Source organism: Amia ocellicauda, chromosome 23, assembly GCF_036373705.1.
Source record: "Amia ocellicauda isolate fAmiCal2 chromosome 23, fAmiCal2.hap1, whole genome shotgun sequence".
Taxonomy (NCBI): domain Eukaryota; kingdom Metazoa; phylum Chordata; class Actinopteri; order Amiiformes; family Amiidae; genus Amia; species Amia ocellicauda.
Window position 1 is genome coordinate 18,575,950 of NC_089872.1, and position 26,214 is coordinate 18,602,163.

General features: G+C 39.5%; 1 protein-coding gene across 1 annotated transcript in view; it reads left to right on the forward strand.

Moving 5' to 3' along the window:
- Positions 1–23,101, forward strand: part of chrm3b (cholinergic receptor, muscarinic 3b) — a 99,353-nt gene extending 76,252 nt beyond the window's left edge. The window contains exon 3 of the mRNA XM_066696953.1: positions 17,451–23,101. Coding sequence (XP_066553050.1) covers positions 17,470–19,254 — 1,785 coding nt within the window. The 5' untranslated portion in view covers positions 17,451–17,469 and the 3' untranslated portion in view covers positions 19,255–23,101. The remainder of the gene's footprint in view (positions 1–17,450) is intronic.
- The last annotated feature ends 3,113 nt before the right edge of the window (positions 23,102–26,214 follow it).

Genomic DNA, 26,214 nt, shown 5'->3' on the forward strand with positions numbered 1-26,214 from the left:
CCATGATCATTACACAACGAGAAACTGGAGCTTCATTTCCAATGGATGTCAGAGACGCATCCTGGAGAAATAAGCATTAGGAGGCTGGGTGCACGAGCCATCTTGCCTCGAAACCAGCATTCATCATCCGCGCCTGTCCGCTTTTAAACCAGACCCAAATCTTACCCCGGGTGAAAGATGTTCAGCATCCATTATGCTTTCGAAGTATTCACATAAGCTATTTCAGCTCAGTCTTTCTCTTTTCTTTATTTCTGGTTTTCTCCCTTACTAGAGCAGACCAGTGTGTGCAAATTCGAGTGGTGATTGTGAGCAATGTACGTAATTTTATTAAATTAATATTATGCCACATCCGTCTCGGTGAAGCACTGGGAGGGTAAGGAAAACCTTTGCATTCCTCAGCGCTGATCTCCTAAATCACGTAGCACGATTCCTTCTCCTGTTTCAGACGTTTAGAAATAACAGGTTGTGTCTGTCAGGGGTGAGGAATGAGTCTGACTAACGCAGACAGTGCATCACGGATGTGGTCTCCTGCAGAATGCTGAGTTGGCCACGAATATGCGCCAAATTCCCTTTGAAGAAAGTTTTTTGTTTTCCCGCTTTACTACAGCTTGGTAATCCTGCAATAAAGCATGGATTTGTCTCAATCAGGAATCTGCCGTAATAAATTAATGTGTGATCACCCTGTTCAGCACAGAATCAGCAAAGATGAACTTAAGCCATGTCTTGGTGTCAGAGGATGATAACAGCTGACCCTGCTTAGTTGAAATTTTACTACATTGATTCAAATGAAAGCAAATCCGTTGTGTGACGAGAGAGTTGGACATTTTTGATCAGCACTAAAACAGAGGGAAGAAATAAGGCCTATACCCTCTCCCCCCACCCCAAACACTTTATTTAGTTACAGTACGCAATGGGTTTCGACATTCATATTTTTTTTACAGAGCCGTATCAAATTGCTGTACCGTCCGCCTTTTTCTCAGCAACCGTGAAGGCTTGCGTGCCTCGGGGGAAGAGCCCCTGTCAGCTCTGTGAACACACACACACTGGCAGGCAGACCAGAAGCTGGTGAAAGCAAACTCAATCACAGGGCGGGCAGCAAGAGTTGGCCCTGAGTTGTTGGTTTTTCATTGTCGTTTTTTTGGACGGTAGGAAAGATCGACATTATGAGTTTTGTCCGAGGTATTGTTCACACTGTCGACTCGGTTCAACAAAGAGTGTCAGAAAACTGCACCTGTGGAAGATACTGTATTAATTAAACCATGATGCGTGTGACAAAATTGCCAAATATATGTAAGCATGGAAACAGAGCCAAACTATTTTTAGTCACAGCTTCTGTATTTCTTTTATTTAAAATGTGTGCTCCAAAGTGTGACCAAGCAATGTGATTTTTAACACCAATAAAGACATTGTAAATGTGTCAGTTGGAAAGTCAGGGGCCTGTTTAAATATGTACAGGTTTTAGGGTTTTATTGTGAAGTGTTTAATAAGTCACATACATTATTCCCCCTTTGACTATAGAACCATATACAGAATCTTTAATGACTGTTTCCTATTTAAAAAGTATCTCCTTCCTTTTCAGCTGCCCTATTACGACAGCTTGTTTGATACCTTAAAACTGTATTCAACCTTAATAGCTAAGTGAATCATGAAAGAAGCCATTCATTCATGTGTGTGCGTTAGCCGGCTGAGATAACAGTGCTTTTTCATACAAAGATATGTAGCAATAAATGTTCTTTAAAGGATAGTGTTTGATCTACATCCCACGGGCTTGTATTCTTTCTAGAGCAACAGGAACACAGCAGATGCTCAACGCAGGCTGGCTCTTCTCGAGCACCTTCAGTCTTGGCAGTGTGAACAGTCCAGTGGGATTGTGGGTAACTGTGGATTTACCATTCCATAATCTCGGGTTCTTTCATCTCGTTTGCAAACTAAATGTTGGATGTTCTTTATAGTTCAATTATTTGTATTACTTTGTAACATAAATAGCTGTTGCTCATTAAAAACAATACAGTCTACAACAGATCTATGGGCAAGAAAAAGTTCTTGAAAAGATAACAAACTAAGATCTGCTCTAACTTGTGCAATGTATTGTTTTATCGCCTGCCTTCAGAGCTTTGTACCAGCTATTCACCAAAGCCATTGTCAGTTTATGACCTGAGGAAAACACAATCCATTATCCCGCAGAACAAACTGTACTGTCTTAGATGACATGCCAGGGCTGCAAGCTTTCTACATATTTTAACTTTAGTGCCGCTACAAAGAATATGGCACACTTCTGAAACTGGAAGCGTCCAGCGTTTCCCCTCCTTTTTTAAATGTGAGGCGGTAGAAGAACTGAAGTGTTTTGATAAAAGGCAACACTGGCAATACACTGCAGGGGTTGGGGTAATTGTCGAGAGACGCGAGTTGGTTAGTTTGTCTCTAAAGCAAAACAAAAGCACTAAATCATGATTATATCATAAAGAGAGTAAGTAATTAAGGAAGGAAACAGGCCTTGAGTAAAGATGTTATCCTACCCAGTAACGTGTTCGTGTTCAAATGGCTGTGATTCCCTCGCTGATGTGATTATCCTGCAGATAAACAAACAAACAAACAACGCAATGCAAAGCTTTGTCATCGTGACAACTTTCCGAATTGCTGTAAAGTATGGCGCTCGACCTTAATGTACTTGTGTGTAGAAATCAATTGGAGAGTTGAGACGAGACTTCATCTTTAATTAACCTTTGGAGGGCCATGTTCCTAATGGATCCTCCATGAACCCTTTATTCAGGGCATTGCATTCCCCTCGGTGTGTTGCCTCTTATTCCACCCCCGGTTTCCTTTGTTGTTGAGTCTCTATTGCTCATACTGATTGAGAAGCCAGTTATTCCTCTCCGCCGCAGTATGTTCAGCTTGTTTGCATTTAAAAGTATTATCATCTTCATATATATATATATATATATATATATATATATATATATATATATATATATATATATATAAGCTATATGAACTTCAAGATTCTTTAAAAAAAAAAGCATGATAAATATTTCAGAATTATACAAGCATGTTTTTTCTCCTCTTTATATTTCAGAAATTAAGTAGTGCTCTAGTTATTCAAGAGCTGTAAATGGTTAGTTTCAGCTGGATAGTCATGGGTTTAGTCTGAGTACAAGGCCACATGAAAGATTCAATAGAAAAATCATGATTTTGCTAAGCTATCGCCCTATGTCTCAAAAGACTAACATGACTGTTATAAAACTGTGTAATTAACACACTTATGACTTTGATTTGACAAAATATTTTAATCACGGTGAGGCTGCAATCATAGTCTTTGTTCCTTAGAGCAATTTGCAGCTTATTTACTGGAGGAAAAACTATAAGAAAGACAAATCAGCAGCCTGTGCAATTGGGGGAATACCAAGTGAGGAGGCCTAACTAAACCTGATTATACTTCTGTGCAGAATTATTGATGTATGCAAAGTACAGACATGTTGACAATGAACAGTAGTGATGGTGACTGAAGCTAGAGTAAATAATGTTCTTAACTTTTATGGTGCACTTTATTGAGCCTTTACTTACTTAATGTGTAAGTAGAAACATATCCCCTCATCCATGCAATTCCACAGTTATTAGAGACCGTTAAAACTGTCCCTGCTGGACAACATTAATCTTTTCGGTTAACCAAGAACATCTGGTATCTGGGGGCCCACTTGATAAAAGGCGGTTTCCGACCAACAGCAAAAGAAGAGTCTCGCTATAGATGATTGAGGAAGCCATTTCTTCTGTAGTGAACTAGAAGAGACTCTGGGAAGATGCCATGGAAATGAAAATGCTAATATTTTGACCCAGAATGACGTTCTGTGGGAAATGTGAATCATATACTCTTGATCATACAGTAACGTGCATTATTGAGTGCGGTTCACTTTAAGTGTCTGACTTTGTGTTAATAAGACAGCGTCTGTGGTTCTGCGCACTGCAATTTAACATACTGAGAATAATTTGACAAGTGCTGAGGGGGAAAGGATTAAAAATGAGAACCTTGTTCATCGTATCGCATCTTAGTACTCTCGCCACATCAAGACTGGAATGCAGGTTTCCAATACACACATTCCTTCCCATCCCCTCCAACACAAACCTGAGGTAAATCTATAACCATTTCCAGAAACTAAACAAATACGTTGTGGATTATGTGCTGTTTAGTACAGCTGAAAACTTTCTAACACACAGCAGATGCTGAAAATGTTCCTATTGATGCCCAAGTGAGGACTGAACTACAAAATATGAATGTTGACCTCAGAGATGTAGCCCATTTATGAAATATTATGTATAAATAACCTCGATAAAGGTAACCAGTAATCCTTGGGGCCTGTCTTGAGCTGGCACGGAAAGGGTGATAATTACGTTGTGGGTTTAAATCCCCGAAGTGAAGGGTCTTTCAGTGAACCTGAGACATGAACTTTGCTACTGCATCTGCAGTTTATATTTATCAATAGCACTCACTTCAACGAAGGGTTTCAGCTATGATATAGCCACACCGTACAGGTAATCTAATTCAATAATACTGTCTCGCTTCTGCTCATTGACCTTTTATCTTTATTTGTTGCTCAGTCTTTATGTATTTGTTTATTTTGTATCTGTTATATTTCCCTGAGCCGAGGGGTTTGCCCACATTTCACAGCTTTTGCAATTCTCGGATTTCCATTCAGTTAAGCTTTATTCTATTCTGCAAACCGACAGAGAGACGTTAAGCCCAGTTCCCTCATTCCAAATTGCCGGAGCATAGTAGGTAGTCTGTAGATAATTTTGTGATGCCGTGACCGTTACGCTTTGACCTTTGATATTCCCTCAGTGCTGTGAACATATTTAATACTTGGTATGTAAATATGGGCCAACCAATGGGTTTTAGAATTGTAGATTGTGACCGCTCCGGCTGTTCTGACCGGTTTGGAATTAAAAGGATGCTGTTTGTCTCCAAGAGACCACATACTCTGTAAATATGTAACAGGGAGTGTTTTTTATAGTGAAATCCCATTTATAGCCACAGTCAAATAGGTTAGGCTAGACAATCCTATTAGGAGAACTCTTAGGATAACTTTTACTTTTTAGATAGGTGACAAGCTAGTAAACTTTTTTATTATTATTGTGACAGTTTTACCTTCTTAATCTGTGCCGAGTAATGGCTTGCATGCTTTCATGTCACTTAAATTGTATGCCCCATCATAAAATCAGTCCACGCTCTGGGAAAATTGGCATGAAGTACTTTCACAGACAATCAAAGGGAGCAATTTTCTGGTCATTGCAGGACAGACTAGTGTATTCCCATTGTGTTACTGCTGCGATATAAGTAATGAGAAACACTTTCAATCCTATCTTATATGTCTGCTTTCCCTTACTTTTCTATCTGTATTTATGTTCCTGTCGAATATTTGAAGCCTTGCCTTAAATGGAGAGAACAAATTAATTACAATGAAGTTGCCAAAATCCCTTTAAAAGGTATTTTGGCAACTGAACGTTTGCCCTTGATTTGTGTTTGCATTGTGTATTGTTCAATGTCTTTATTGTGCATAATGTAAAACCATTCTTGTGCAAGATTCTCTGCATGTTTGAGAAATAATTCACAGCTTATTTTAGAAATAATTGTATTTCCTGCTGAAAAGACTTGCGGATTCTGAGGGGTAAATCAAAGTCTAATATCACTTGAGAAGCACTTCCTAAGCGTTTAAACAGTAGGCCTGGTCTTTTATGGTATAATGAGATAATGTCCTTTTTTCTGCAGTATTAACATAACAAAAAGTCAAAGTATTAACCAAGGTAATAAACAGGTGTAAAATCCTAAGGCTTAAATATCACGACACATGCCTAAAGAAAGACAAATTGAAGTCCAGCAGAAGGTCATGTTCATTTAGTAATATTGCAAGGGAAGGGAATCATAATGTGGCTCAAGAAGACAATTTTATTTTCTCAGTGATGTTCTTTTCAGTCTGAGGTTTTCTTTTCTTTTCTTGACAAAAACACTGTGTTGTGAAGATTGTGTAATCTGAACATCCTTTAAAAGCTATGGAACAGATTTCGCATCTACACAGGATGGCGAAAGATTAATTTCCTGGTGACTGGTCACTGGAGCTGCCTCTGCCGCAACAATAACACGTAAGGAATGCTAGAAGGAAAATAAGTGTAGAAAGCTCCAATCAACCGGTTATTGATCTTCGCCTGCTGGTCTGCCATTTGTTCACCACTTGAGGGTGTGTAAACATTTGTCTCGGGACTAGAAACTGGCACTTTTTAATCTATGTGGACGCATCACCGAGTGTATAATGTTGTTTTCTGCAGTAAAAATGAAAGTTTAAGCGTGAATTACAGAATCAAGACGACAGTTTGGTGCAAAACAAAATAAGAAAGGTAACAGCTATATGAAGCCATCTGTAGGGGGAAAACATGTTTTTTCTTTCCTTAGCAATGAACCAATGGGCCGGATTAAATCAAAACTTTGACCCACTTGTTAATAGAAAACTACAAACCTCTACATCATAGCGGTTACATTTATGATTAGAAGAGAATGGCATCTTAATAAAAATGCAGCCGCAACAGTTCTGTAGTTTTCTGTTAGCAGGTGGGTCAAAGTTTTGATTTAGTCCGGCCCATTGGAAACTTTAGAGAACTGCGTTGAGTTTTTGAGTTAAAAAAACAAACATTTTATTTTTACTAAAAACCCTAAAAAGGAAGAGATTTTAAAAATAGTTTTCAAAACCATAAAGTAAATTTCAGAAATTACTTTCATTGTTATTCTTGAAACTCAACACAGTTCAATCAGCCCAATCATTTGAAAATATAGATTCCCACCCCAGCTTAACCTGGTGTCTAACCACATGGCTTTAATGATCAAACAAATATTAATTGTACAAATTCTTACATTTAATTGAATAACGTTTAATATGTAATCCCTTTTTAGTGTTCTTGGGAAGAACTTGTCAGAGAATGTGTTTACTGATTAGGTGTGTGTATTAAACAAAACAATCAGGTTTAATAGAATAGCAATTTTTAAAATTAGCCTAGAGATTGTTTTTACACTGAAATTATTGCAAATCGTGTCCATTTCTAAACATATAGGACAAAGGAAGAGTCAATCCTACACTAGCATGACAGACACCACACAATGTTGATGGAAAAACAACAACACCATCTCACAATGATACATAAGGCAGAGGAATCCACGGCAGACGCAGATATCACCCCTCAGATTGAATGTCATTATGTTTTTATTTGCGGCCCTTGCGTGGTGTTGGTCATCCACTTGGGCGCCGCCAGGACCGTCCCTCGACTCCATCGCATCTCTCTCTCCCGGGACCTAACTGGAAGTGATGTGAAGTCCGATCCCTTTATTTCAGGCGGCAACAGGCCGAAAGCAAACCGGTTCTGAGATGAAAGTCAGCGTCAAACTCGGTTAGGATTTGAGGACAGCAATCACCGCCAAGCGCTTTGACAATTAATCCGGCATAACTGTTAACAACAATTGCTGGAACAGGTGAGCCAGGAATGGCTGCTTTACCTTGTAGGCTCAAAAAGCGGTGTTAATTAATTGCTGCCTGTGTATCGCAGATTTACGTCCTTTTAACTCAGTAGTGTGCTACTTCAGTCAGCTTTTAATTGCACAAAAATGCTGCTGGAAACAATAACCACCCCTCCCATTTTTGCTTTAGTGTGAAAGCTTGATTAATCCAGCTATTCTTTTACGATGTCCTCATTAGCTTGCTTGATCCAACTATGCTTTTGCAGTGTCCTCATTAAAAGTCCCGTGACTAGATATAAATAATTCACAGATATACCTTTATTTATTTGAGGGATTATACATTTGCAGGCGTAAATATACGTGAACGAGACCGCAAACATCTAAGTAAGCCCTAGATGACATTAATAGAGGCTTAGGGGGAAATCGGAGGAGATTAAAAACAAATAGGAAGCTAAACAAAACTGGCTGTGTGGAAAAAGATGCAGTGATCCATGTTGCCAAGTTCAGTCATGCATAGATTTTAGCAACAGGTTCCTCTTTTGACAGGAATAAAAAAATAACTGAAGTTCACAAGGATATTTTTAAAGGCTTACGAGTCCCAGTCTGTACTGGTTGGCATCCTTGATCCACGGATTGCAGTATCAGACACTGGGAGGAAAACAAAAAGATATGTCGTTATGCTGTGATATGATATAGCGGTCTACTCTTTCTTTAGAAACCGAATCTCCATTTGTATTCTGCTGAAGGCTACGTATGAATCTATTCTGTATGATGTAGCTCAAGCTGTAAAGCCCGATGTTCGTTTCCCCCTCGCACGCGGAGCATTTCCTGTTCCATTAATCCTCTAAGAACAATCCGAAGAGTTTCCGAAAACTAAGGTTTCGACAAAGTCAAGTACAATCAGCGTCCGGATAAATGATTAGCCTTTGATCAGTCATCCGTTTTAAATGCATATCTCCAAAGACTTCCTGTGATAATTCTTTTAGCTTGTGACATTTCACTAGATGAAATAAAAAATAAATAAAATAATACCAGGGGACTGATCTTGTCACTGGCATCTGACGGCCTGCTGTGTGCCAAAGTTGTTGGGTTCTCCAGTGGATTGAGGAAATCAGTCCCAACCAGATTATCCCAAGCACAGTACTTAGACAGTTTTCTCCACAGAATTATCTTCAGTTGACACAGGACTAGACTCCATTCATTGTTATTCATCTGTCACTCTTCGTCCCCATTAGCATTCATGGGCCATTACCATCAGAGATTGAACTACAATATACAGTTTCAGCCTATACAATCTACGCTACACAACTGCAGAGTTATTGTGATTCATCTTCTCTGTTGTTTCCAGTCTTTATGGGAGGTTTGACTTATGGAACAAAATGAGTCATTTACAAATATCTCCCAGATGCCGAACAGAGTAGAAATAAATTTATTCTTTCAGTTTTGCGTGTCTCATTAGTTTAATAAACATGGGTTTTTGAAATACTATGTTCAGTAAAACAAAATAAGGGAAAAAAGCGAGCTTTACCAATTCATAAATTAAATTCCAGTTTGTATTCAGTTATGTCCTTTTATTAGATTATTTTTACATTTTTCTATTTCGAACACAAGTACAAGAAGCACAGGTCTTAGAGCTAGTTTGTTTTTTAGACAAGAGCTTTCAAGTGAATATTAAATACATCTCTTTTAAAAATAAACAAATATGGAAGTGAAGTGACGACAGATGATGTAAATGCGTTCAGGGGGTTTCTGAAATGTTTTGTGCACCCTTAAAGGTGTCTGTGACGACACATTTCCCTTAATTGAACAATATATATGTTTACGCCGAGCAACGAGGAACACGAAAATCCCAAAGACTGACATTTTCAGCGAGATACTGTTCCAAGGAAACCGAATACTTCAGTCAAGTACCTTAGAGAGTAATTTAAAATACAGACAGACAGTTTCTCAAAGTAGCAATCAACATAAGGGTATATTTGGCTTCCCTGTCTGTGGGTAGGTTGAGAAAGATCGGTTCACTGGTTCTGTGTGGTCAGGTTCAGAGGACATGTATAATGGGCTGATTCTCCAGTGTCCAATTCCAGTCCTGACTGTGCTGGCAATTCGTCACAGGAGGCTTTCTTTGGACTGCGGTCTTGAAGGAGAAATTCAGGAAACGCTTCTGTGAATGATACTGTTAGAACACTTCTTAAAGTACATGAATAAATGTTAATATAAAGTGAAATTTGCATTACCAGTATAATAATAATATAGGTTTATTAGCTCACATCATGGCACAATACATAAGAAAACATGTATCATTGCACAGAGTTGGATATTATGGTAGAGAGTTTGTCCCAACATGACTAATATTTGAAGATATTTTGAATGTAGAGCCCTTCACACGATGCTGTTCAGAGCTTTTTTCTCCAGGAAAAATTGGTCTTCAGATTTCACAAGAACTATGTTAAAGTTTAAAATACAGATCTAATTAGAGTAAGCATGGGCTCTAAAGTGAAACTAAGGGGTTTGGGGGGATTTTTTAGATCTATTTTTTATTGAGATGGAAAAATTGAAAAACAACTTTGGCATTGGCGCAAAAGCTGCAGAACTATGTTTGTCATTCTGTGGGGATCTCCGCTGCCTCACTTGTCAGACAGATTGCTTTGTATTTTACCTGCAGCATCCCACAAACAATGTGTGAAAGTGTACAGGTCATGACAGATGACTGAAGGAACCACAAAAGGTTTTTCAGGTACCGAGGCCCAAAGAAATGTTTCTCCCGAGTTATTTCTGCATAACCATTATCGAACACGGCAAATAATTTTGTATTATTGTTACTAAGGCTTGAATATATTGGTTTTCTGTTTACAGCTTAGGGATGGAAGGTACCGATGCCGTGAAATAAAGGAGTTATGCAACAAGTGTTGTGTTGCTGCAAGCCTTGACTCTGTGAATTGATAATGACCCTCCTCAGAAAACAGTCTGAATTTTATCCATAAAACAAAGTACACAAAGCAGTGGGCAGCAGTGTGTTCAGGTTAGGAATTGTTACACCTTCCACTTATACACGGCGACCATATGTGATGGTCTTTCTGTATTATATAATATATACTTATATAACAAAATACTTCACCATTTTAAAAAAGGATGAGTGAGTAGCAGGGTAATGGAGTAGTAAACTGGGTGGGATCTTGTTGCGCAAAGGCTGACAAATGAGTCAGATTGGAAACCAGCAAAGAGGACAATGGGATGGAAATCCAGTTGGGAGATTGGCGCAACAGGTTTGCATTCATGCTCTCATGATCTTAGCAGCCGTCAAATTTAAAAGATAGTTCTACCCCCTGGGTCTGTGTATATAACCCTGAGGACTTTTAGTAGACGAGAGGGCAACAAGAAAACCATAATCCCTCTGACAGTGCAGTTTTTAAATACAGATGACAACCTCAACCTTACGTTCTCAGTGGAGAATGCTGTAATCCAGATAAAGAAGATACCTACGCACGATTCTGCTCCAAATTCGGTCATTTTTCACTCAGCTTTAAACAAATGGTTAAAATATACAGATTCGTTATGTTGAAGTTTCAAAGTGTAAACAAGAAAGACGTTACCTTTGAAAGCAAACTTGTGGCGAGATGTCATAGCTGAATTATTCTTCGGACATTATGCGATTGTTTATAATACATTTCCTTAAATCATTGTCTTATTGTTACTTCACATTGCTCGACAACTAATCCTTGAAGTACCATGAAGGACATTCGTGTTGTACAAACCGACCCACATCTGAAACCCTTTATATTAATTCACACCTAAACTTTATTCCCATGTTCTTTGGAAGCAGGTGGTTTAGTTTGATTTTGTTTCTGTTTGTTTCTTCATGTGGTCTTTGTTTCTAGTAAAGTTCTTTTGAGAAGAAATTCGGATTAGAGAAAATGACTCCAATCTGCTTTGTGAAACAACAGGCCCGTCTAGACAAATTGAGCACAGTTGTCGCTGAGGATAAATCCATGGTTAATCACTTCTGCAGAACTTCCAATACAATTCTGTTTTCTCCTAGGCTTCCTACCAACAGTAATAAAAGCACATAAACAAGGTTACATAGAACAATTAGTGAGTGCTGTTTCCTTGAATTAAGACTCTTGACTTATCTGCGAAGCTTGGGTAATGAATTGTGGAAAGACGTACTGCTGTTTTACGTTTATTTTTAACTCATGCCTTAGTTCTATATGTTTTAACTAGTGCAGTGCTTTTTACAGACAAATTCAGATACATATTGTAACAATCAGATCAGTTGTAGGCCTTTCTTTAGTCCAGCACAGAAGCAGATTGCATTTCCTGTACTTTTTTGATTTGTTTGTTTTTTATATATATATATTTGTTTTGTTTGAATGCCAACAACTCCCAAACAAAATCCATTGTGGGCATTTAGTGGATCTCCCTGAGGCCCACGCTGCTGTGAAACTAGCATCCTGGAATTCGCTGCTGCACCCAGCGTAACATCTGGAAATAAATCTGTCCCATCGCTGATCTTTTGCCAACTGGACACATAATGTAACAACATCTCCTGTGTGCAAAACCATCCATAAAATGTGGTAAGGGATGTCTTATCAGTGCACTCTATTAGAATTAAATACGTGGATAGATTTTGGGATAGAAATTCTGCACAACAGGATTTGTTTGTGAAGAAAATCAAAAGGGCAAATGTTTTCAGTAAAATATTAACCTACACGTTTATAAATCTTTCTTAAAAGCGTGTTTGAACAAATAGTGCCTTATTACCGTGCATGTATTTGTAGATATCCAAAAGAAACTGCTTTAGGATTGCAACATAATCAATATACACATCATATTTATTAATATAGACCCTGAAATGGCATGTAAATCATACCTCTTTGTAACAAGGATTTTAGGAAATGTGTTTCACAGTGCATTTTTCTAATCAGGTATGTGTATATGTAGATTTGTAGTCTTAGGATGTGGTGGAAGATTGGGGTGTGATTTCACAGATCATGGAATGGCCCTCTTTCAGTATCGATTTTTATACCATATACCAGTGTTCTGCCTAAAGATGGACCTATAATAAGGGTATCTGTGCGAATGGTCAGTGTGTTTATAGCATCGGCACGGGTTTTTGATTCTGTCAGCAGCTCTACCAACACACCCGTCCTCTGAGATGGTGGGAGTTGAGTGAAAGTGTTAATGTTACAGATGAGCTTGTTGCGATGCTGGTGAGTCGAGAGAGACATATGAAAAAAGGGTCCAAAGCTTTCCAATAATACAGGCGCTCACATGTAACAGGACTGGTGTGAATCCTGGGGGACGGGATGAATTAAACTTCACAACCATCTGAAGAAAAACAGCACAGAGCGCTTTTGGTTTTTTTCCTCCTCGCATTTATTAAAGCATGTAACCCTCTGATGTGGTCTAATCTGGATTTTATATTACATTTGACAAAACACATTCTCAGGCCTTAGTGAAAGTATTGATTTTCACCTAGAAGCAGCCTGGCTGAACTTGTTTTGCAGTGTTATTAAAATAGAGTTTCATATAACCTTGTGCATTTGAACCCCCTCCCATTCAAGCACTTAAGACAGCAGGAACAAAGAAAAACAAACTTAAGACCGTCAAGTCTTGAACACATTGCCTGTACACCATGAAAACCACAAAAGAAATGACTAAATAAAATACAACTTGACATATTGTGAGGATATTCTGTTTTAACCAATATAAGCTGAAGTTCTATATATATATATATATATATATATATATCCATTCATACACTTTTGAAGCAGATTGCTGAATAAGGTACCACTAATCTAATCAAAAAGAAAAAGCACAAATCAAAAATCTGCTGGTAACAACATTAACAATATGGCTAGTTAAATACAATTAAATATAAACTCAGAATCACATTTTAATTATATAAAATAATCCACTGACACAACACATACCAACATTATTATTTTAAACATTGAACTGAACAATCAGTGTGTTTCTTCATGTACTGGTGTCAGATTGTCTCAGTACAGTGGGAATTGTTGGTTTGGTCTTTGACAGTAATAGTTTTCAAAGTCCCAAGTAGGAAGAATCAGCAAGCTGTCAACTTAATAGCTGTCAGTCTAACCCAAAGGCCGCATTTGGAAAGATAGTTTGCATGTGTCAGGTTGACCCGAGAATAATAAGTACAGTGACATTTTGCCAGTGTCTTCCAAGCCGCAGCGCAGGGATGGCAGCGATGGCCCAAGGCCATTACCACAGTCATTACACAACACTTATAATTCATGTCATCTTTGATTCAGATCAATGGCAGCGCGCTGTCTAGCCTCAGAACATGCTACGGGCCGTCTGGGGACCAGGCTTTGTTGACGGATATTTCTTTGAAAAATGACAAGTAATGAAGATAAAAGCACGTTGCCTTTTTTACGGTCTGTGATATTAAATAAGAACATGGTCGTCAGTGATATAGATACATTTTAAAATATATCATTCTCAAAAGTATCCATGGTCTGTGAATTCGTTATAAACACTTGCTGTAGTGTCTAAAACTCAAACACAGAAGAATTATGTGAAATCTACGAGAAGATAAAGTGTCATCAGCGTGCAGTTTCTCCAGGACTGAGGGATGGAGTGATTCCCAAAGTAATCCAAGATATTGTAGCCAGGCTTGGTCGTAAATGGACTTGGAAGTAGGTTAATGATCCAAAGCACACAGCCACACATACGACCAGATTGTTAAGGAAACTTAAGAATTGACATCCTTGATTGGTCTTGATGGTCTCAATCTTTTCAATCTGTATATGAGCAAAGGAAAGCAGTTCAAAAGTGCCAGCCAAGCAGCCTGGAGGAGCTTCCAAAATAGCCCTCCTGAGAAAGAAGGAAGGATATTTCTGCATGTTTTTTTTATTTATCCTCAAATTTCATCACATGGCTAGGGACTGGGGACACTAAGTTTATAATGAAAATTTAAGCTGAACAGAAGGAAACCCATGGATTCCTGCCCTCACCAGATGGCTTTGTAGAAAACACAAGATTTATAAATAAGGGTTATAAATAAGGGATCTCTTATTCGCAAGCGGCTTATTTCAATTAGGCGGCTCATAGTTTCATCTGTAAGGTGGGCAATTCCCTAGCAGGTCACAGGTTAAGGTGCTGGGTGCAATGATGTTGGCAAGGGAAGCCCCAGGGATGTGCATTCACGGGCTCTGGGAGGTCCCACATGCTGGACGGTTTCCCTGATTCACCTGACCTCGCCACTGGGAGCCCCGCGGACCTGACACAGGCCAGCCAAATGGTGCCCTCTTGGCATCAGCAACCTGGCATCAGCAAGCGATTAGGCTGGTCAGGTGACAAGACAATCTGCACAGACAACTGCCAGCAATCCATTCACGGTATAATTTGGCCAAACAATCACAACAAATTTTCCAACGGTTGAATCTGATCAAATGCGTTGTACACAACTACGGGGTAGGGGCAGACACAGTCCTGTATTGATTTTAAGACCTCCTCCTTGATAATTTATTGATGTTTTTTTGTTGCTCTTACTTTCATGAGCTCAGGAAGATTGCAGCCCTTTTAAAACGTGCAGCTGAGGTGATAAAGCATTATTAACGCCTCCAGGAAGATATTGTCCCCAGTATGTAGAGCACAGTATTGGCTTTTTCCTGTCACGTTGGAGAAAAAAACAATTGTATCTGCTGTGAAAAAGATAAGGGCCGTGTTGAAACTCAAGGACATCTCGTGTTCCCCCCCCCCACGTCCCATTTCGGCCGTCTCTGGGGCATAGCAGTATGTAAGGGATTCACCCGGTTTCTCTTAACTGTTTTCCTGTTTTCATTTAATTTCCTCTTTTGTTTAATGTTGATGCTTCAGGTCTCCCTCACTCTGCAACCAGCTTGTGTTTGGAGATCTCCTGCATTGCATGAGGGGAAAATGTATATGATTCTTCACACTACATCTTGAGGGTACAACAATGAATACTGGGAAGTGTGGAGTAATCCCGTCTGTGACATTGTTTCCAATATGGCTGCTTATCACTAATTCTACCACGGAGGATTTATTTCATACATTTTCCTTTACGTTGTAATACTCCACACGTGCCTTTTCTCTCTTTCCTTCGCTTAGCTTAGAACGTGTCCATTCAAGAAAAGCTGCCCTTGGCTTCAGTCCAGTAACATGTCATTATGTGGCCAATCAATGAGGTAAACAGACGGCTTATGAATGGCCGCTGCCTCTGAGAACAGGTTTTGAGTCGTGCTGTGGAGACACAAGACTGGAATTTAAATAAACAATGCAACACGCATCCTGATCAAAATTTCATGAGCTTCATATAAGGAATATTTTTTGAACAGTTGTATGGTTTCCACAGATAAAGCGAATGGATTATTTTAATACATTTAACTAAAATGAGTAAAGCAGGTATGTAAGGGGTAAAGGAAGTAAATGGAACCAACCCGAAATACATAGTCAACCTGGTTAATTGTAACACAAACAGCATTGTGTGTCTGAAGTCAGTTGCTCTCTGTGTGGACATAGGAAAGCTACAGAGAAGTAATTCAGATTATATTGGATTTGATTAGATTATTTTATCTCTATATTTTGATCAGGCCTCTTTTTATGTTTTATCTTCATCTACTTACATAAATCTGCACATCAATATATACGATACAAACGGCCTTTATCACTTTTTTTTTGTCAAAGGGACATTTTTCCAGATTTTTATATGCATAAAATAGTTAGATTTTACTGGTAGAATGACATTATAATAGCACAGTTTTTATTTTATTATTAGTTCTAAATCATATGTCATTAAGATATTGAAGAGGATTATACAGCTAGCGCAATGCATATATAATTAACTAAAGACAATGCCAATAAAAACCAAGCAGATAAAAAAATCCAATAAATGGTGGCGAGATTGCACACAATCAAAGCACTCATGCGGCTTGATCTAAATATAATTAATCTCCAGGCTTTAAAAATCAACTAGGAACAAAACTATTACTGAAAGTCTCTGATTGAATTGTATTGTAGAGATTGAATAACAGTGGCATTAGCTATTAATAATAGATTTAGGAGCTTATTGTATGTCCAACCGTGCACTGGGGCTCTGGGGGTGATGAGCGAATATAGAAGTCCCAAAGGATTATGGGAGTGAAAAGAAATGCCAAAGTTATTTGTAAATATATTTTTAGAGTCCCGATTTGTATTGAATGGTTCAGCATTGTTCTGCATATAGTCGGTCAAGAACTAAATGAATGACGGGGTTCTTAAATTATCTTCCATACAGTTCGGATGTATTTAATTTGCTCTTAAAGGCGTGCAGTATAACGTTTTCTTCTCCTTTTGTCTTGTAATATGTCTACCGCAATGTTAGTGTACCTCTATGCAGTTATCTTTTTACCTCACCTGCCTGAAGGGATGTTGAATGCTCAGTTCTTGCAGCCACATTCCCATGACGAGTTGCTGTTTTGTGTTACATCCCTAAAATACATCAACAGCTCCATCTGTTGGTTTCTTTAGTGCAAGACATCAATAGAAAGCTTTTCTTCTTTTGGAGATCTCTGAACCTGTAATATCTTACCCCCATCCTAAACAGTATGGCACTGTTACTTTAATGTACTTCTGTTTTGCACTACTATGCTCCCGTCTATGCCTCCCTAATGTTTAATTGCTCATCTCTGCACTTTGTTTGTGTTACAGTAATTACCTCTGGACTATTGGTAATTGTGTCTGCTTTGATCCCACTGCAGTATTGTTGTACTCTTGCACTGTATTTTTGTATGCTTTTAGTTTACTTGAATTGGGCATTATGCTGGGTATTGTATGTAATTGCATGTACTGTAATATTTCATGTATTTGTTGTGAATTTGCTATGAAAGGATTGTATTTTGAAAACAATGTATTTGTCCCACCATCTTGATTGGCAAGCTGCCACCTCACGTGTCATTTCATAGTTCATTAATGTCATGTTTTTCTTTTGCAGAATATGCCAGAAAGTCACAATGAACCTGAACTACAGCAGCACAGAACAGAATGACTATTTCACCGGTAACTCCTCAGGAATGAGAGGCTACCAAGATGCAGGATTCCTTCAAGAGCACAGGTGGCAGGAGCCGCTCGGGGGAGTGGAGAACGGGTCGCTTTTTAATGGGAACTTAAACCTGACGCCCGCCTACAACTCCACCCCGATGCCAACGGCACCTTACGACCCTCTCGGGGGACACACTGTATGGCAGGTGATTCTGATCGTTTTTTTCACCGGCCTTTTATCACTGGTAACCATCATCGGCAACATCCTCGTGTTGGTGTCCTTCAAGGTGAACAAGCAGTTAAAGACGGTCAATAATTATTTTCTACTCAGTCTGGCTTTTGCAGATTTGACCATTGGCGTCATTTCCATGAACCTCTACACTACCTACCTGATAATGAACCAGTGGGCTCTGGGCAACTGGGCTTGCGACTTGTGGCTCGCCATTGACTACGTGGCCAGCAATGCCTCGGTCATGAACCTGCTGGTCATCAGCTTTGACAGGTACTTTTCGGTCACCAGACCGCTCACTTACAGAGCTAAAAGAACAACCAAAAGGGCAGGGATAATGATTGGCCTGGCCTGGTCCATTTCATTTGTTCTTTGGGCGCCTGCCATTTTGTTTTGGCAGTACTTTGTGGGAGAACGTACTGTGCCGTCGGACAAGTGTTATATCCAGTTCCTCTCGGAGCCCATTATCACCTTTTGTACTGCGATCGCTGCCTTTTACCTGCCTGTCACCATCATGACTGTATTGTACTGGAGGATCTACAAGGAAACGGAGAAGCGCACCAAAGAACTGGCTGGGCTGCAGGCTTCGGGCAGGGAGGCCGAGACGACCAACTTTGTCCACCAGACTGGTAGCTCCCGGAGTTGCAGCAGTTATGAGCTGACCCAACAGTCTGTAAAGGGTTCTGCTCGTAGGAAACCAGGTCGCTTTGCCTTCTGGCCCTTAATGAAGACGTGGAAACCCAACAACGAAGGCGAGCAGGACCACAGCAGCAGCGACAGCTGGAATAACAACGATGCCGCGGCCTCCCTGGATCAGTCGGGCTCTTCAGACGAAGAGGAGATACCCGAAACCCGAGCCATTTACTCCATCGTTCTTAATCTACCAGGCATAAAGGCGGCGGTCAACTCTCAGCTCACATCCTCTGAAGACCTGGACATGTCCGAAGAGGACCCTCTGAGAGCCAATGTGGACAGAAAGATGTCCAGGAAAGAAAAGGGCGACAAAGAGGACAACAGCTACCACCAGCGTTTCTCCAAGATGCCAGTGCAGTCCATGCCCGCGATAGAGACGCCCAAGACCTCGGACGGCATCTCTCCGACCTCCAAGTCGACGTCCGTTCCCATCTCCTTCAAAGACGCAGCCATGGCTAAGCGCTTTGCTTCGAAGGCGAGAACGCAGATCACCAAGAGGAAGCGGATGTCGCTGGTCAAGGAGAAGAAGGCCGCCCAGACTCTCAGCGCCATCCTGTTCGCCTTCATCATCACGTGGACCCCGTACAACATCATGGTGTTAGTGAACACCTTCTGTGACGATTGCATCCCCGAGTCGTTGTGGGCTCTGGGGTACTGGCTGTGCTACGTGAACAGCACCGTGAACCCCATGTGTTATGCGCTGTGCAATAAGACCTTCAGAACCACTTTTAAAATGATCCTGCTCTGCCAGTGGGACAAGCGGAAGCGGCGCAAGCAGCAGTTCCAGCAGCGGCAGTCCGTCATTTTCCGCAAAGGGATTCCCCGGGACTCCTAACGGCGTGGGTGTGGCCGGTGCCGGGGGGCGTGGCGGTCCCGAGGTCGACGAGAGTGATTGACTGTTTCATTTTCCCTTCGACACAGAACCAGAGCAGCTGTTGGGCTCATCTTTCTTTTAGTTTTTTGTCTGTCATGACTTAATTCCTATTAGTGTCTTAAAAAGCTGAATAAAGTTTACCGATGGGCGCATGTTAGCGAGGCACTGATGTAAAAAGGGCTTTCAAAATGTGACAATACAAAAGTGCCATTGTTTCTCGGTCCCATTATAGTGAGCCTGGTATTGGACCCCCCCCACCACAGCCAGGTTTATCAACACCTGTACACATCTGTTCCTTTGAATCCAGTGTTTTCCTTTCTAGTTGGCGAATACATTCGACTAGATCCGTTCGATATCGTATCATTTGTTCATTTTTTTGTTTTCCATTTTAATTTTTTTTCTCCCCCACGTTCTTCTAAAACAAGTCTTCAGCGAAACAAAAGAAAAACCGATACAATATTGAGCCAACTATTTTTTTTTTAGTTGTGAATATTTTTTGACACTCTATGTTCTAACTAATTCTTTGCGAATATCGTAATTCTGGTCGTCTAGTCCGGGGCGTCCAGTGAGTCAGTGTTGTGAACACAAAGCTGTTGTAAAAGCTGCTTATGTATTCAATGTGGGATGGTGTTTACATGGTTTAGACAACAGTGCAAGTAATTTAAATGTGTCTGTGTACCTGAAATGTACGATTTTATGTTTTATGTTTATAAAAAAAATATATTTATACATATTTTGCATAATAATTATTTAAAGAAATTTACACACCGAACAGAGTCACACCGCAGCCTGGAATGGATTCAACCCCAAACGTTAATGAGATGCATTCATTCTGTTTTTACTTTTTGGTGTTTTTACTCTACACTCTTTTGAAAAGGCTTATTAAAACAGTAGAGAGTGTATCTTGGTCTAGCGAAGGCGCTGTTGTTGTGCTTTCCGGTGTTACCAGATCTTCAAAGACATGAAACTCTCACACAATACCCCCCCAACCCCGTCCCGTTCCAGCTAGACGGACAGCGGCCCCCGGTGGTAATCAACCGGCGTGCAAGTACGCTTTCCACTTTCTCTTCCCAGTGCAGCTGAGAAACATTGTTGTCTTTGGCACAGCTTCTCCACAGAATCGGAAGGAAAACAACACGTCCCCCGCCTTCCATACATCAGGAATAAAAAATTATTGAGTCTGGGGTGGCTGCCCGAAACCTTGGGTCCACAAAGCCAATGCGTCTCAGCATTAAGAGCAATTCATTTCCTGAAATCCATTCGAGAGGACTATGTGAGGCGAGGGCTGACAAAGGACTTGGAATGAATCCTCCGCTGATACACAAAAGATCATTACTGTCTCACGTATATCAAACCTTTTAAAACAGGATTTCCTGAAGGATGTTTCACAGGAAGGGAATGCTAATATCATCACACCCTAGGCAGGGAAGCGCTGGATCTCCTTGATCCACAAAGACACATAATCTGAGGTGATTAGAGTTATGATCACATTGCTGTTGATGTGTGATGGCAGTAGTGTATGAAAAAAGTGGTCACTTGATATAAGATTGGGTTTTCTTTTTATGAACCATACGTGTAGAGTGTTTTCTGATCCGAGCACATCTTGTTGCACTTTTATTAAATATAGATTTTTATCTTGCAAGTACATCCTTTGTAAAGAGAAAAAAAGCAAAAATATAGATATGAAAGTATTATTTATTTATTTATTTGTGTTCACTCAGTTCCAAGTACGGATTAATCACAGAGTTTCACATATGACTATAGAAATATATATTTTTTCCCTTTGCCCGTCATGTCAACTCTTAATACATGCAATTATTTTGTTAGTAAGAACTTGGTTTGGTTTGTGGAGAGACTTTTTGCTTACAATGCGTAGAATGTATGCTTACGGAATACCAAATTACTTTTTAGAATGTATTTATTTAGTTGAAGTATATTATTCCTAAAAAAACAATTTAAAAATATATCCAGTTGGTGAAAGGTTAAAATGTATTTAGTAATTGTATTTTATTGTCAGATAAAATCATCCTTTAAGGCTCTGATTTTATTACGAGCCCAACGTTTTCCAAGATACAGAAACACAGATCTAATGCAAAAGAAACCACAACAACTATCTCTGAGCAAGTGAATTATTCAAATTGGTATCTGCTGTGGTGAAAGGAAGGCAAATGTCTGATGAATATAAAGAGTAACTTATACATTAATTTCATTTGACACTTAACAATCATTTGAATGTGCAGAACCTACAATCTAGGAATCGCAGGTCATTATGTTCAAGAAAGGGGTGAAATATTGTGTATCGAGAGCTTGTGTCATTCAGAGCTCTTGCTTGTGCCAAACTCAAAATGACATAGAGAAAAAACGACATAAAAACACTTTTCATGTGAAATGACATGATCTGAACAGGCCCAGAGTAATTGTGTACAGTTCCTTTATTTTTAATCTTGTCTGTCTTACAGCTTTACTGGGCCAATGAAATGGAATTACATTGATATTAAATGTATGATTCAATTTTGCCTTCCGATTGTCACAGGGGGTTTTATTTGTCACATGGCATGAATCAATTTTCTTTACAGACACTATATTTCTTTTGGGTATTAATTATTGATAAACCCTCTTTTGCTTACCTTCGAGGCCCAATCGAAGCCTTTAACTTATCAACAGCAGGAGCGAAATGACTTTATACTATTATATTTCATGACATTGGCGAGGAAAGGCAAGAAGAACACAGGGGTAAAGATGGCATCCTTTAAACTCAGTTTCAAAAGGCTGGTAGACCTACAGGTTGATATAGACACTTCTGAAGTAAGTTGAACTGAAATAAACTTCATGGTTAATATTACACTACTATTCACTAGTTTTTAAAATAATTATAAAGAACCAAGTCTTAAAAGGAAAAAGTAAAGCAAAACCCAGATATTTCAGAGACTGTAATGGCACTAATCTGTATTCTTTATAGGAATAATAAAGAAATCAGATGAAAGCAGAACAAATGAAATAGTATAATGTAATATATTCCATGTACGTAATGAAGTAATAATTCATCTTATGTGGCTTCAGTTTATTCACCTGAATTCTGGTTTAAAGAGCAAATGGCCGGGTTCTGGAGAAAAGCTTGCAGCCTAAAATACAATCTGATGCGAACAAGGAAAATAGCAAATGACAGGTATTTACTTCATTGCCACACCTTCCAATCTGAAGCAAAGTGAATACAAACGCACACTGCTGTGTTTTTCAGAAGCCACTGTTACTCTTTAAATCCAACAAGGTTCGTTTTTTGTTGCTTGAATACTTCTTCTAAGGCAGCCATTTATACTTTGAAACGTCTGCATGTCCACGTTAATGTGGCGAGTTTGTACCTATAGTCGTTTCTATCAATCAGAGGTTTTTAAAGAGAAATGAAGGGGAACAGCCCTTACAAATTGGGCCATTGCCCCTCTTAAGGGTTCAGCAATTTGAAGACATTTTAATATTTATTATAGATTGCTTTCAAAACAAACGAAAGATATATTTCTAAAACTGTGAAGGTTGTTGTATGACATAATGTTGCAGCTTTTTTACGTGTTTATATGCGTATTTTCAGACCCACCGGGTAGTGAAGCTTTGTAATAGATGTTTTTTTATTTTCTTTATTTGTGTTGTTTTGGCAGATCATTGGTTCATTAAATGCAACAAGATTTCAGTTTCTTGCATTACCTGTCTTTTTGTACACTGAATAGCCACATATGTGTGGCCATATTTTTAAACACGGTCATTTATATATTGTTTATGGATTGCTTTGAAACAGCAATAAATATTTTAAAAAGTGTATGTTTTATTGCTCTTTTATCTGAAATATGCTATTAGCTGTCTGCATCCCATTAAAAGACTTAGATGATAAACCCCCTGACACACGAAACAGTACGTTTAAAATGCAGACATAATCCTTATATAATTACCATTATAATTTCTCCTTACAAGGAGTTTCTTTGCCTCAAGCTTTACACACCAGAAGAGACGTCCCTACAGCCACATAGCCACACAAGGCAGCACTGGAGTATAGAAAACTTTTAAAGACTTGACAACCACAGTGAAATTGAACCATCTGATCCCAGTAGAAGCCTTACATTCGAAACCATTGCAACAGAAAAGCTTCAAGGCGACTTACAAAGATTTACACTTTTAGTTAAAATGTAGTAAATTGACCTACATCTTTACTCTGCACTGATATTAAAGTTATTCAAGATAGTACAATTGCCCACTGAAACTAAACCAATACTCTGGAATAAGCTGTTGTTTTTTTCATCAGTGTAGAAAGATCAAATATCAATATCAAAGAACAAATATATATATGAGCGGAACTCCAGTGAATCAGATTCCAGAAAGTGTCTTTATAGTTCGTTCCATAAACCAGCACTAGAGAATCTGTGTTTTTTTTTTTAAAGAGAGAAATTCATACACAAATCAGAGCCCAGTAGATTCATGTCGGGACCGTGGATCACAATCTACAGAATATTTCAATTTTGTGCTCAATGCCTCCAAACTACCACTGGGTGTCAGCATAGCATGTTTTGATTTGCAGGGAATTTTCAAACCTCTATTCTTCTTAAACTAGTCACCTGCCAGAATAGTAATGTAACATACATACATGCAACACACTCTACAGATCATATAGGGAAAACCCTGTGCACTTAACCAGAAACATATTCAGAACATTAAAATATTCTGTACGTGCTTTGAGTTCGCAGAAAGTGAAAATCAGAACTAGTGAGATTTCGCTTTGACCAGTAGATGGCAGTGCAGCACACCGTTTTCAGGTCTTGCTCTAGCTGGGTATTAAATGCCAAAGCGATGGCCTGATTTATTTGTGAAAATGATGATGATGATGATGTTGATGACTTTTAAAGTAGATGCACAATTACAATATCATATGTCACCAGCACCACACTGCCTCAGCGCTGACTCACAGACTCAGAGAGCCAGAGGGCCTGTAACAATAAGCCTGGGACAGAGGAAACAAGGCAGAAGATCTGGGTCCAGTTCGGGTGTGGTCAGCACGCCTGGTGGCAAAAAAGCAGGGTCTGTGACACCGAGGTTCTCCCTGAAAGGTAAAATGTGCTTCTGTGTATAAAGTGTGGTTCTAGGACACTGTGTAGCTTTAACAACCCTCTGGATTGTAGATTCCACCTTTAGCGCTGAGGGTATTGTTTTTAAAGTAGAAAAACAGATAGATTCTGCAGCCAAATTAATTTAAATGGGCAAAGTGGGAGGCCTGGCTGTGTATTTCTAGTTAAATGTCAATAAAAAGCAGGCAGCTAGCCAGCTCTGTCATTAAACAGCCCAGTCGGACTCAGTGCACCGAGACGGTCTCTCTCTGTTCGATCCGCTGAGTTATTGGGCTGCGGGGAAACTGTAGTAAACCTCCACTGGGGTCTGCTACCTGCACACACGCTGGAAACCGTCTGTAAAGGAAAAGATGGGGCCAAAAGAGAGAGAGGGCGAAGTTTCTCCACCTGCTATCCACTCCGTGACGGTGAGTCTTTTTTATTAAAGTGAATGTGTGTGCTTGTGAGCCTGCCTCTGACATCTGTGACCCATAAACTGGTCATTGTTTTCGGCCAGCAGTACACAACCGTCTGTCCTCTCGCTTCACTCTCCTTCACACTGCATTTTTTTCTGTACGTTTTATACCCTGTAGCAACAAAAAACATAAATTAAATCAGATTTAAATGTGGGCCTGTAGCATGAGCTATACATTTTATGCATAACATTCAATTTGGGACTTTATGAACAATTTACAAAGAACAACATTTTATGACAACTCTAGGTGAATAAATAAAGTAATATTCAAGCCTAACATTAAACTAGTATGTTTTGTGTTTCTTAGACGTGCACACATTTTAAGAGAATGTTTTTTATGAATGAGTATGAGTTTAATGTAGTGTTTCTCAGTGATCTCATATCATTCGGCAGACAATAGCGGTTTAGACTAATATGTCAAGGAAAACCAAAAAAACAGTAGAATAAATACGTAACGAAGGTGTTCAGTTTTAAGTAAAGTATTTGTTTTCATTGTACACACTCCTTAAAAGAGATACTGAATAAAACTGCACTTTAACCTTTTATGTGTAAATGTGCCAGTGCGTGCTCATGTATATAAGTCTGCGTCATAAATACCTTCCGGGTCAGGGGTCAGGCTGCGTTGCGTCACCGTCTAAATAAACACGCCCGGGCGGAAGGGGCGTGTCTTTGCAACAACTTCCGGCCTACGGGATGGAGGTGGAAGTCGGTTTCAGGTAACGATCGATCAGCGTTAGTAGAAAACAAACAAACAAACAAACAAATACATAAATACATACGAGTGTTTCGTGTTAGTGTAAGTGCAATGTCAAACTAATAACACGTATCGGCTCGCCTCGCTTAGGACAGATCAATCCCTTTCACTGGACCGGCGCGGCCGTGGTGGACGCTGTAAAAATCGGCTCCAGTGTGGGTTCATTGTCAGTGCGCCGTTTGTTTTCAACACACAGCTTTACAACTGTTGAAAATTAATTTAAACGTGTTTTATAACGTATATATGCACTACTACTAAACACACCGAACAGATTAAAAAAGACACAAATACACAGTTATTGGTCTCGACGTCTTGATCTCTCACCTCCGCTGCATTGAATGACGTGCGTGGAGCTGTGAGGGTCTGTCGACAGCTCTGGGTTTGGTGGTTAAACAGGCCATGTGATTGAACTACACAGTCATTTTACTCCGTTGCATGTGACTGAGCAGCTATAAAAGTTTGAAACTGGGACTGGACTCTCCATCCTGCGGGGAAAACCAGGATTCAGGCAAGTCACATTGTTTCTTATGGATGAGATGTGCGTTTTTAAAATGATGCATGTTTCAGATTGGAGACAGAAGCTGTGAGTCTTGCTTTCAGATGCGTTC